The following is a 12,727-nucleotide window of genomic DNA, read 5'->3' on the forward strand; positions in this document are numbered from 1 at the left end:
CTTAAGTCCAACCCCCAGGCCTTGGTCCAGGTTGGCCCATGCCATATGCTCTCTCCCAGGCCCAGAGCCTTCACATTCCTGGTGGGTTAGGGTGCCATCTTGTGGCCACATCTGGAAGCTAACCTAACCAGGGCACAGTGCCAGCTTTGGAGTGATAATAAACAGTACAACCCGCAGGCTATCTTTTCCACAGATCAGAGCTCCTCTCTCCAATGGACAAGGGAGAGTGAAACTAGAAGTGCCATAGTGGGAAACTGGTGACTGTGGCTGTCAGATCTATAGCTTGAGCACTCACCCTGGTACCTAAGCTGAGAATGGGGTGTACAGTTGTTCCTTTTGTTCCTTCCTGTGACCCCTGAGCAAGTGGATCCCAGATCTCTTAGGCCAGGGGAAGTCTAGAAAGGGGCCAAGGTAAAGAATACTCCGGGGAAGTGCAGAGTTTGTCAATCTCTGCACATTTTGGACCAGATAATCCTTTGTTGTGGAGCTGTCCTGTGCACTGTAGGATGTTTACCAGCATCCCTGGCCATTGCCCACTAGATGTCAGTAGCACCCCTTCCCCATTCGTGACTATCAAAAGGGTCTATGGACACTGCCAAAGGTCGCCTGGGGAGTAAAATGTCCTCTGGTTGAGAGATTTGGGTGCAAATCTCATTTTGCTGTTTACTAGCTGTGTAAACTTGTCACTTTCCCTCTTTAAGCTTCTGTTCCCCCATCTATGTAAAGGGAATAATATTTTGTGAGGATTCAGTGCGATAGTGTCTCTCATTTAACTTCCTCTCCTTCTCTCTTCCCCCTCCCCTCGGACTGCCCACCGCCCCCAAACCCTCTGTGACCAGCCTTCACCCCATGTCTCCCTCATGGGCTCCTGCCATTCCCAGCAGCGTTGGTCCCTCAGAGGGGCAGTACGGCCCCAGGGGCAAAGCGTCAGCCCTCCCTGGGCTTGACTTTGGGGAAAATGGGCCTCAACACCTCACCTCTCGCTGCTGGCTGTAGGAGGGAGGTGGGGAGCAGGGAACGATGATGGCTGTGGTGACGGATGCACAAGGATGGTCAGGCGTGCATATGTGTAAGAAGGACAGGTGGGCGTGGGCAGTACTGCGAGTGTCCCTGGCAAGACCAGGTAGGGAACACTGAGTTCTCCCGGAAGCAGCCGGAGATGTGTGGCTGCCCCAAGCGTCTTCCTCCCTCTGTGACTCCTTTATAGGAGCCTTGTGGGGTCTCCTGTGTGTGCTCCTGGTGGGCCCTCGTGCCTGAGTCAGCCTGTAGGTGAGCCTGGTTGGCAGTGTGCAGTGCTCGGTCCATGTTCTATGAGGCCTGAAGTTTAGACATTTGGGGGAGGGGTCACATTAAAAAAAAAAAAGAACAGAATGTTGGGTACAAAAGTGAATATTTATTTAGGCTTTGAAATCAGGACCAAATGTAAATTTTAGAAAGCTGACAAATACTAAAAATGTTTAAAAATCCAGAAAAAATAGCTTAATATTGTTATTAACTGCTTGACACACCTACATAATACTTTTAAATAAGTTATATTTATTTGGAAGCATTCATAATGCCAACAAAAACAGTTGCAACTTTTTTTTGCAATTACAGAATGATGTTCAGTTAACAAAACCACATTCATTTTATTAAAGCTGTATCGAATATGACTGAAAATGAAAAAACCATCATCTTCCCCTATAGCTGTTTTTTCTGTGCACCAACATGAACCTGCATTAAATTTCCATGCCACTTTACAGCTCCCATGTTATATCAGGCAAGGTTTGTGGCTACTGAAAATACCACCGGGACAGGGCCACTTAAAGGTACATTCATGAAATGCACAGGACCCAGAGTAGCCAAAACAATCTTGAAGAAGAACAAAGCTGGAGGACTCACACTTCCCCATTCAAAACTTACTACAAATCTACAGTAAACAGACTGTGTGCTACTGGAATAAGGGTAGACACACAAATCAATGGAATAGAATTGAGAGTCCAGAAATAAACCCATACCTTTAGTGTCAATTAGTTTTTGCCAAGGGTGCCAAGACAGTTCAATGAGGGAAAGAATAGTCTTTTCAACAAATAGTGCTGGGACAACTGGATATCCACATGCAAAAGAATGAAGTTGGATCCCTTCTTCACACCATATAGAAAAATCAGCTAAAACTGGGTCAAATACCCAAATGTAGGCACTAAAACTATAAAATGCTTCCTTGGATTAGGTCATGGTTTCTTGGATATGATGCCAAAAACACAAGCAGCAAAAGAAAAATATAGATAAATTGGACTACAGCAACCACAAAAGACTTCTGTGCTTTAAAGGACAATATCAAGAAAGTAAAAAGACAACCCACAGGATGAGAGAAAATATTTGCAGACCATATATCTGTCTAGTATCTAGAATATATAAAGAACTCTTATAACTCAACAATAAAAAGACAAATAACCTCATTATAAAATGGACATAGGATTTGAATAGAAATTTCTCCAAAGAAGATGTACAAATGGTCAATAAGCACATGAAAAAATGCTAACATCATTAGTCGTTAGGGAAATGCAAATGAAAACCACAATGAGGTACACTTCACACCCACTAGGATTGCTAGATTAAAAAGACAAACAACAGTGCTGTTGAGGATGCAAAGAAATTGGAACCCTCATACATTGCTGATGGAAATGTAAAATGGTGCAGCTGCTTTGGGGAAGACTTTGGCAGTTCCTCAAAAATTTAAACATAGAGTTATGATATACCCAACAATTTCACTTTTCGGTATATACCCAAGAGGATTAAAACCATATATTTACATGAAAAGTTGTACGTGAATGTTCATAGCAGCATTATCCATAATAGCTAAGAAAATGGAGACAAGCCAAATATCTATCACCTGTGAATGGATAAACAAAATATAATGTATCCATGCAGTAGAATATAATTCAGCTATAAAAAGGAATGAAGTACTGATACATGCTACAGCATGGATGAACCTTGAAAACATGCTAAGTGAAGGAGGCCATACACAAAAGGCCACATAGTGTGTGATTCCATTCATATGAAATGTCCAGAATAGGCAAATCCATAGGGACAGAAAATAGCTGAGTTGTTGCCTTGGGCTGGGGGGAGAAAAGAGAGTGGGGAGTGACTGCTAAGGGGTATGGATTTCTTTTGGGAGTAATGTTCTGGAATTTGATAGTGGTGATGGTTGCACAAAGTTGTGAATATAATACAAACCACCGAATTGGACACTTTAAAAGTGTAAGTTTTATGGTATGTAAATTATATCTCAATTTTTTTTAATTGGGAAAAGTTAAAGAAGGATCAATAAACCAGAGGGCTATAAATAATTTGCTTATGCTAAGAAACATCTGTCATGGTTCCAGCTCCCTTATCTGTAAAAGACCTATTTTGTTATCTTTTTCTTTGAAATGCTTTGAGTTACTAAAGAATTTTAGAACTGGGACATACCTTTTAAATTCACTAATTCATTACACAGAGAGAGAGCCCAAGTCCAAAAGGGTTAAATCACATTCCCAAGGTCTCAGAGTTGGTTAGGGGCACAGCCAGGCCTAGATCCCAGGAGTTATGTGGCCACTGACATCATCGGGGACTTACTGCCCCCTGTTACTGGGAAAGTTCTATATGAATTAAAACTCACTGTTAAATGTTGTCTAAAAAAAATTTAAAAGTTAACTATACAAAAATGACCCTGTACTGTATAAAAGTGACTATTAGACAGCCGCACATTTTTTCCCCTTAGTACTAGTGAGTTGTGTGCAGAGGATTTAAGTGTTTTATAGATGAGAAAAAACTGAGCTAGAACCAAATTGTTCTTCCCATCATTAGCACCATCACCATTTTTGTCTTTATCTTCTTCCTCATACTTTCTGCCTTGATAGTATGCATTATTGCATCTTGCTCTTTTTTCTTGCCTTTTTCAGTCTTGCCTACTCCTTTCCACTTGCATCAGGCTGTATATTCTTTAAGTGCCTCTTCAATGTGATTCTATAATATCATTCTCTGTACAGAGAATTGAGAGCTAGTTCAGTCTCTCCTTCCAACATGGTTGATCAAAACTTGTTTGATATCACTGATAAGTTAGGGGATTTTCTTTCGGGCTCACCACTCTATTGGAAACGTCTATTGGAAATTGTGCCTAAAATGTACACTTTTAGGATTGTCAAATTTGGCAGAAACTCCATCAAGTTTCTTTCATCTGTGGACTGTAAGAGTTCAAGGTATACTGAGTTTTCCTATGCGGTGACTAAATTTAAATGCTTTTAAATTGGCAGGGTTCATTTAAAAAGATTGTTATGCTAAGGTCTTATTATAGTAGCATATTATGAATTTTATTCTGTCTTTGTTGATGTCAGTATTTTGCGTTAGACCAGCAAAAAATTTAAATCGCTTTCCAATATGTTCATATAATTCACTCTTCTTTGTTCATTAGATTATCAAACAACGCAAGAGGCTTTTCAATAATTCCATTAAAAAGTTATCACTTTCTTTTAATAAACTGCTTTTTGGTATGATCTAAATAGATGTTGGGGGTACAACTGTCTTCTCAATGTCAGAATCATTGTAATTTATTTCACTGTTCATTGTCATTACTTCTGTTTTATATTTCATTGATTTAAAATATATTACACTAAACCCAAACAAGATGTATACCTTTCGACGGGACCCCAACATGCCCATATATGCTACCCAACACAGGGGGGAGGTCAGAATAGAGACAATGGTCATAACCAGTTGGCTAAAATATTTTACTTTGGAAAATCTGAAAAGAAACTAGACCATGTGAACATATTTCTAGGGCTTTTCCCAGTGCCTTAGAAGAAGTTCATTCAAGGGACAAGGACTTGAAGCTTAAACTTCCTGGGCATCAAGGTACACCAGCCTCTGGTGGTATGCTCTGGGGACATGTGTGCTGTTGTATGAGCATGTGCGTGTACAGACGTGCATATGTCTCTATGGAGAGCATGGCCCGGTGTCTCCTCAGACCCAGCCCAGGTGAAAATGGCCCCAAGAGCAGGGATGTTTCATCTACACTGCAAATGGGGTTCAGCTAGATGTCCTCCCCCTGCCCAAGCCAGGAGGGGACCTCAAATCCCATCATCCATGGGGTGATCCAAGCTCTAGCTGGTCTCCTCCCTTCTGATACTCTCTCCTTCCTCCCTCCTTCCTTCCGCTGCAGAAGCTACAGTGCCGGGCAGCTGAGAGTGCAGTCTCTGGAGCCTCACTGCCTGGGTTCAAATCCTGCCTCATGATCTAAGCTGGTCCAGTTAGAGCTCTTCCCTGGAAATTTTCTAAATGGAGTTAAGCAGTGAGATCTGAGGTAATCCCCTGAGTTGCTGGAGAAAACCAATATGGACTAGGAGGGAGGGAAGGCAAGAAGGGGCAAGAAGGGGGATGTGTCGAACAGCAAGAGGGGCTCCAATCCCGGCTCTCGAGGCCCATGGGTGCTGTGGTGTTGCAGCGCTGCTCCCTTATGCGAACTGCCCTGTGTCCTTCCAACATACCCCCTGTGGGGTTTAACCTTTTAAAATTGGGTTTCTGTCCTGCACTAAGTCTGTCCCCGTGACCTCTTCTTCTCCAGAGGTCTCCATCTTTATAACAGCACCATCGTCCACTCTGAAGTAAACCAGAGCCTGAAGTCATCCTTGGCCCCTCCTTTTCTCTCCCTTCCTTAGGGCCTCCATGCACAAGACTCTGTGAACAGTTCTGGAGGTTGTTCACTGAAAAAGCATACCTGACCAAGGAGGTGGGTGGAGGCTGAAGTCCAGCCTGCTCTCTGTTTGCCTAGCCATGAACCCTGGTGCAGAGCAGTGTCCTTGGGAAAGAAGGGACACCTTTTTCTAATGCACAGTAGCTCCCTATAGGCTATAGTAACCCTATGGGCTGCTGGGGCCTTCTTATATGTGGTTGGTTCCCTCAGTACAGAAGCTCTGCCTCCTCCTCCCTTTGCCTGACTACCGTCTCATACGTCATTATCATCTCTCACTGCGCCATTTACTTTTCCTTATGGAGTTTCTCATCATGTATAACGTCTACAAATGTATTTATTCACTTGATTCTTTGTCTAATGGCTATTTCCCCAGTGGATTTTAAGCTGTATGTGGGTAGGGACTGTGCCCTCAAGGTTCTCCATTGAACTGTCAACACCTACACTTTATCTGGCACAACTGTATCTACTCCTGTGCTTTCTCTCCCATCCCCAGTCACAACTCCAGTTCAGGCCATGTCATGTCTCCTCTGAGCAACCCTGGTGGCTTCCTGACAAGTCTTCCTGTCTCAAGTCTTCTTCCCTCCTATCCATTCTGCCAGTCCAGACTGGCCTTTCTAAAATACAGATACGTTTGTACCCTTTCCTTGGTTAGAGTCCTCTATGGCTCCCTACTGCCTTTGGGATAAAGCCCAAATAAGGTCCAATGTGGCCCTGCCTCTGCCTTTTCCCCATCTCACCTCTGGCCCCTTCCTGTGAGCATTTTTGGCCCCATGAAGCACAGTTTGCTTTCTGTCACCTCTGGGTCTTTGCCCTTTTGCTATTTCCTCAGCTTGGAGCATCCTTATTTGGCTCCTCTTTCCTTACCTATTCCTTCAAGACTCTTATTAGGGGCTGCTTGCTGTCTATACCTTCTGTTCCTACCGCGTTCCTCTGCCACATACATCCCCATTATAGCACTTAATTCATCGTGGTGTAACCAGCTGCTGAAAGATCCAGTCTCCCCAAATGTCTAGGTGCTTCCCAAGGTCAGGAATTGTGTCCACCGGTCTCTGTTTTCACCCAGCATGGGACCTGGCATCTGTTGAATGAATGAATTCATGAATGAGCCCCAAACGGTCTCAAGGGAGTGTAAAGAACCCCAAGGCACATCTGGGGAAGCAGCTAGGAGAAAAGCAGAGGATCATTAGGAACAGAGCAGCCCTGGGTGGCTCCCCAGGGACCCTGCAGTGGGGAGAGCAAAGCCTCTCCCAGAGCAGAGAGCAGATCCTCTGCTCTGGCTTCTGCCATTATGTCTTGCGTGCATTCCCCAGGCCCTCTCCACACCCGCCCCTCCTTGTTAAGAAGAGCCCTTGAAAGTGGGCCTCTAGGGTTTTCAGGAAGAAAAGGATCTGTAGGAGTGGGATGTAAGGGGAATTGAGGTCCTGGTGACAAGTGTATGTGAATTAGGGGGTGGGGTTGGGCAGAACTTTTGCCAGGCCGTCCATCCAGGGGTACCCTCCCAGAGGTACCTCTGTGTGTGTGTGTGTGTGTGTGTGTGTGTGTGTGTGTGTGTGTGTGTCCCCTGTGTGTGGGGGGGGGGATCTACGGGCATTGTGGATGTGTTGTCTTCTTTTGTTTCTCAAGACACAGTTCAAATGGCACCTCTTCCAGGAAGCCTTCCCCAGCCCCCTGGCTAAATCAATGGCCCCTCCTCTCCCCTCAGTGTTTATCGCTTGATAAGAACACTGATGCCATCTGTGATGATGCAGGTTTGCACGTGCCCCTCTCCTTGCAGGCTCTGGGCTCCTGTCTTCTTATGAGATCCGACAATGCCAGGATGCTCTAAGTGCTGGGTTACTTACAGTAGTCACGTCTGTGCCTGTCTGGCCTTCTATGCATCCCCTTGTGATTACACCTATCACTGAGAGCCTGCAAGTACCATACAGCTTACAGTGCTGCTTCACACTCATTCAGTTTTTCCTCATAATGTTGTGAGCACCTTATCACATCCTCTACCCATGAGGATTCCGAGTCACATCTGGGGGACATGACTTTCCAGTGATCCTTCCGGACACCGTACCTGGCTTCACTCTGTGTGTATGCAGGGGCATGATTCTCAACCATGTACGCACTTCAGAATCACCTGGGGAGCTTTTGGAAAATACTAATTCCTGGCCGGGGGTATCTGCGGCAGATAATTTAAATCAGAATTTCTGGGTGGTGGGACAGGCATGGATCTTTTATTAACTACTCCGATCGTTCTAATATCCATTCTGACAACGAGATGACCTATGTGTGGTGATGTACGTCATGGTCAGAAGAACCTCTTCACATAACGGAAACATACGCACCCCTCCCTCCCCCAACTTCTTCCTTGCAATCCGTCTGAGGCCTACAGGGGTCGCTGCGGTACAGGTGGCCCAGTTTGCGGATTTCACCCCCCTTCAAAATCCTGCCCCCAACCCTAGCGAAAGCCGGAGCCACCGCGGTATAAATTAGCGTCTTTATTTCGAACACCTGAGCGAGCGCCCGCGGCTCGCCCGCCTGCCGTATAAACATACAAAGTCCCTGTCGCACCGCACACCATGCCTCAGAGATAAATACAGCCCTAGGGGCTCCTGCTCTGGCAAAGCAACTCTTATTTACAGGAATAGATTACAAAAGTATTACAAAAAGTGGTCCTGAACCGGGGGAGGGGGTGGGAGCGGTTACCTTTACAGCAAGGAGCGACGGGAAAGAACCGACGTCCCAAGGGCTCCCGAAAAGAGAGGCTACGCTCCTTTAAGCATCCGGGTGTCAGGGGGCGGGGCTTAGGTCTGCGTGGGTCCCACCCCCCATGGGGGAGGGGGCGAGGAAGAGGAAGGGCCTGGGCCTTCAGGGGTCAGCTCTGGCCCACGGAGTAACATCAAAAGGCCATCGCAGCGGGTCTCAGGGAAGGGTGCTGCCTGGCAAAAAAGGACCATGTCCTTGCCCTGGGGTGCAGAAACACACATCAGTTCCCCCGCCTCTCATACCTCCGGAGGGGTCGCTTCTAAAGCGCTGTTGGGAGGGGAGTTGGCATTTAAGCTCAATCCTTTGGGCGCGAGGGACCCTAAGGGCACCATCCCTCGGGCCCGAGGGCAGCGGCACCCCCCGAAGTGGCCGCCCAACCCCTCAGAGCACCTGGTAGATCGGGTTGGGGTTCGCGCCCGCTGGGCACTGAGGGACGGCGTCGGGGGAAGGGGTGGGGCTGCCGCGCTCGACCTCGCTCCCGGCGGCCGCCTCTTGCGGGCCTGGAGACGACGCCGGCGGCGCGTCGGCCAGCAGAAGAGCGGGCGCGGCGGGGCTCTCGGTGGAGATGCGCTCCACGATGCTGGACAGGCAGTCGAGGCTCGACACCGCAGCACTCTTCCCGGGCCGGGGTTCTGCGCGGGGAGGGGTAGATTAGTATGCAGAGGTGGAGCCGCAGACAAGTCTCCCACCTCTGGGCTCAGTGCTTTTGGGCAGACAGGAAACTGAGGACCGGCCAGATTCGGGAGGATCCCGCGAAATTTTAGGGTGACAAAGGAGGGAAGTACATGCTTAGTATTTCATTCCCTGTACCATCTACCAGGATGGAGGCGAGGAGGTCCTAGGTAAAGAGAAGCCAGGACAGCTCAAAAGGGAATGTGGGAAGGAGGCGCGAATACGCACCGTTGGGCGCCTCGCTGTAGTAGGTGCCTTCGTAGCAGTTCCGCCGCCGGGCACCGCTCGGGGGGCCGCTGTAGTCCATCTGCAAACGGCAAGGGCTACCGAGTCAGTCCCCGGAATCGCGCGGGGCCGGAGCCTCACACCCTGCAGCCGCCCCCTCTCCAACTCCCTAAGTCTCAGCCACGAGAGTTCCGGGCCCGGATCTGGCCGGGTTGGGGAGTAAGGGTGGGCAGGAGCTGTCTGCAGCATGCCGGGCCAAATAGAGGGCAGACAGTCACCTAGGAGCACAAATCTGCATGGGATAAGCGGGGAAAACGACACGATCTTCGTGTCGGCCCAGCAGTGTTCTAATAGCGCCCCCAATCCGGTGGATCGCATCCGTCCCGTGCACCCCCAAAGCAGTAGGCCACCCCAGTGACAGCTGCCTGGGGCACCGGGGGTCCACTCCCGGGAAGGTTCCCCGCCCAACCATCACACCAGAGGGTCCGCTCCCCGCCCTCGGATACACATTCCTGATATACCAAGAGCCGCGCTCACTTCTCTAGCCCAGCGTCCTGGCCTTACCATGCCGTCGGAGCAATTGGAGCGCGGACTGGACGCGTCCGAGTCGCCGCTGTAGTGCTCGCCGCCGCGGCCTGGGGGCAAAGGGCCAGGCGCGTAAAAGGCAGCGGCAGCACCAGGGGGCGCGGCGTCCTGGTCGCGAAGCAGCGCCTGCAGACCTTCGATGTAGCGGATGGCGTTGCGCAGGATCTCCACCTTGGGCAGCCGCTGGTTTGGGTTGCTAGACGTGCAGCGCTTGAGCGTCTCGAAGGCCTCGTTGACTTTGCTCAGGCGGCGCCGCTCGCGCATGGTAGCGGCCTTGCGGCGGTCCGCGTTAGTGGTCTTGCGTTTGCACGCCTTGCAGGCCCACAGTAGGCAGCGGCCCGCCTGGTGGTGCCCACTGGGCGCGCGCACATGCTCATCCTCGCGCGCGCCCGGCACCGGGTGCGCTGCCGCAGGGAAGTGCGAGTGTTCCTCGGGCTTCAGGAGCGCGCCCACGTGCACGAGGCGCGGATCCAGGTCCTCGAAGAAGCGCAGGTCCGGGGAGTCGAAACACGGGTCATCATAGAAGTCGTCCGCTGTTGCAAAGTTGCAGAGAGAGCCGTCGGGCCCCGTCAAGTCTACGTCGCGGATCGGAGGCGAAAGCAGCTCCATATCCCGGCGGGGGGCGGCGCAGTCCTGGCTTTGCCCAATCCCGGAGGCAGGGGTTGCCAGAAACTTTCTGCGGCTCCGGAGCACCGGCAGTGCGATAGCAAAGTACTGAGGGTCTGAATGCACACCCAGCTGTCCCCCACCCTGCCCTGTCCTGTCCCGCCTGACCGACAGACGGCGAGGAGGGCGGCGCAGCGCCCTGGGACTTCCCCACCCCTACCTTCAACCAGGCTCCCGGGGCTATTTATCCCGTAGTAGCCTAAGGGCCCCCGAGCCCCAGCCGGCGGCTAGGGGCGGGGGCTCCCGAGGCCAATAGGAATAGAGCGGGGAGGAGCTTGGGATCCCCTGGGTGGCAGTAGGGGCCAGAGACTGGCCAGCCCCCTACCCCTTGACGCTTCCGCGCGCGCACTCCGGCCCCTCCCCAGGCGGAGAGGAAGGCAGAGACTGGCAGCCCAACTCGGCAGCACTTGACTCCCGGGCACACTCTCCAAATGTCTCCAACACTGGCCTCCTCGTGTGTCCGCGGGAAACACTGGCCGCGCGCTCACCGTTGAGCTGACTTTGGGGTCCCCTCAGTCCGCTGATTTGTGGGGGACCAAGGAACAGGATAGGGAAAGAAATCAGATCGGGAGAGATTTGCAAAGGGACACATGGCAGTAAGGCAGAGACACACTCAGAGCTGAGATAGTGAGATGGTGAGCGGTAAACCCAAGAGGCTGAGACATTCAGAGAGCAGAACGCTAGAAAGTCAGAGGCAGAGAAGCGAGGAACAAGACTCAGAGAGTCCAAGTGGGGAAACCTGAGACTGAACGTGGCGGTCGTGTCACTTGGCCAGTTTCTGCCCCCGGAGTTAGTCAGAGGGTCGCGGGCCCAGCCCATCTCTGGTAGCTTGGAAACCCAGCTGCATCTTTATAGGAGTCCATGATCGCTGCTAAAGCTTCGTGCCAATCTCTCCAAACTCAGGTCCTGTCCCAGCCTGGAGGGAGGGAAGCCAACTCTTGCGCAATTCAACCTGCGCGCTTCCTCAGCGGGGTGTCCAGTGCGGGTCTAGGCCGAGATGTCTCTTCAGCTGGGAAGAAAAGTCCGTCTGCTTGGGGCTTGCCTCCACCTGGCGCGTAGTGCTGCGCTGGGGAAGTCCATTGCGCAAAAGCCTCCAACGCCTAGAAGGCCTGAGAACCCCACTTCAGGGTGGAGTCTTTGATAGTGGAGTTTGCAGACCAATGAGTTTAACCCCACAGTTTCCCGTGTGTTTTTGTGGAAGTCACATCTCCTTCTGAACCTCAGTTTTCCCACTTGGTAAATTTGAGGATATTCATAGTGATCTCTTAGAGAAGAGGTCCCCCAACATTTTTGGCACCAGGGACCAGTTTCGTGGAAGACAATTTTTCCAAGGAGTGGCAGGGTGGGCGGGGTCAGGCAGTAATTCGAGCGATAGGGAGTGATGGGGAGCAGCAGATGAAGCTTGGCTCGCTAGCTGGCCACTCATCTCCTGCTGTGTGGCCCCGGTCCTAATAGGCCACCAACCGGTGCCGATCCGCAGCCTGGGGGTTAGGGACTTCTGTGAGTGATTACGGTGGTGGTGAGAATCTAAAGAGACCAAAGATGCGGAAGCCCTCAGTCCGAGGTGCACAGTTATTCCAACAAGAGGGCTTGCTTCTGTTGCTGCGGCCTTCTCAGCTGTTGGCTGGGGCCCTGAGCCCTGACAGGAGCCCGTGTAGTCTTAGGGCTGGGCTCCTGTGAAGTCCACAGCTGCATTTCTCCCCAGCAGACCTACTGGAGAGACTGGGAATTGAAGGAGGAGGCAGCCACCCATGGGACTCTGGCTCCCCCACAAGCCCTGGGGTGGGCCCCCTCCCCACTCCCATAGGGTGGCTCAGCCTCTTCCTGAAACTGCCGTCTACACCTTCCTCTCAGCATTCAGGCTAGAGATTTCCCTTGGACCAGACAACCCTACTGGGGTCTCTCCTCCTGGAGCCCACAGGTATAAGCAAGAATGACCTTTGTCCCTTTCCCACTAACTTCTGAAAGCTGTCCTAACTGGCTCTCTGGGCCCTGTGGAGTCATTCCTTCCCTTCTCTTTTGGAGCCCTGTCATCTTCACTTCTCTGCCACTTGTGGTAGTGCTGAAGGTCTCCCTTTAGGAAGTGTTCACCCCTCCATAACACCATCCTCATTTATT

General features: G+C 50.6%; 1 protein-coding gene across 2 annotated transcripts; it reads right to left on the minus strand.

Moving 5' to 3' along the window:
- Window positions 1-1,375: 1,375 nt before the first annotated feature.
- MYOD1 (myogenic differentiation 1) lies at window positions 1,376-10,939 on the minus strand. Of its 2 annotated transcripts, none has more exons than XM_059068890.2 (3): window positions 9,923-10,777; window positions 9,362-9,440; window positions 1,376-6,788 (listed from the first exon to the last, which is right to left on the minus strand). In XM_059068890.2, the coding sequence occupies exons 1-3, from the start codon at window positions 10,550-10,552 to the stop codon at window positions 6,766-6,768; spliced, it is 732 nt and encodes a 243-aa protein (XP_058924873.1). In that variant the 5' UTR covers window positions 10,553-10,777; the 3' UTR covers window positions 1,376-6,765. The 2 variants fall into 2 exon arrangements, with proteins under 2 accessions (XP_058924873.1, XP_058924872.1); XM_059068889.2 differs by lacking the exon at window positions 1,376-6,788 and adding an exon at window positions 8,179-9,093 and having other exon boundaries at window positions 9,923-10,939.
- Window positions 10,940-12,727: the final 1,788 nt, after the last annotated feature.

Source organism: Kogia breviceps, chromosome 7 (genome assembly GCF_026419965.1).
Source record: "Kogia breviceps isolate mKogBre1 chromosome 7, mKogBre1 haplotype 1, whole genome shotgun sequence".
NCBI lineage: Eukaryota > Metazoa > Chordata > Mammalia > Artiodactyla > Physeteridae > Kogia > Kogia breviceps.

What these genes read in the sequence shown, in the direction of transcription:
- MYOD1 (XM_059068889.2), bottom strand. Translation starts at nt 10,552, where the DNA reads ATGGAGCTGCTTTCGCCTCCGATCCGCGACGTAGACTTGACGGGGCCC. An exon ending in CCAATTGCTCCGACGGCATG is followed by an intron (nt 9,441 to 9,922) that starts GTAAGGCCAGGA and finishes TGCCGTTTGCAG; the next exon opens with ATGGACTACAGCGGCCCCCC. An exon ending in CTACAGCGAGGCGCCCAACG is followed by an intron (nt 9,094 to 9,361) that starts GTGCGTATTCGC and finishes CTCCCCGCGCAG; the next exon opens with AACCCCGGCCCGGGAAGAGT.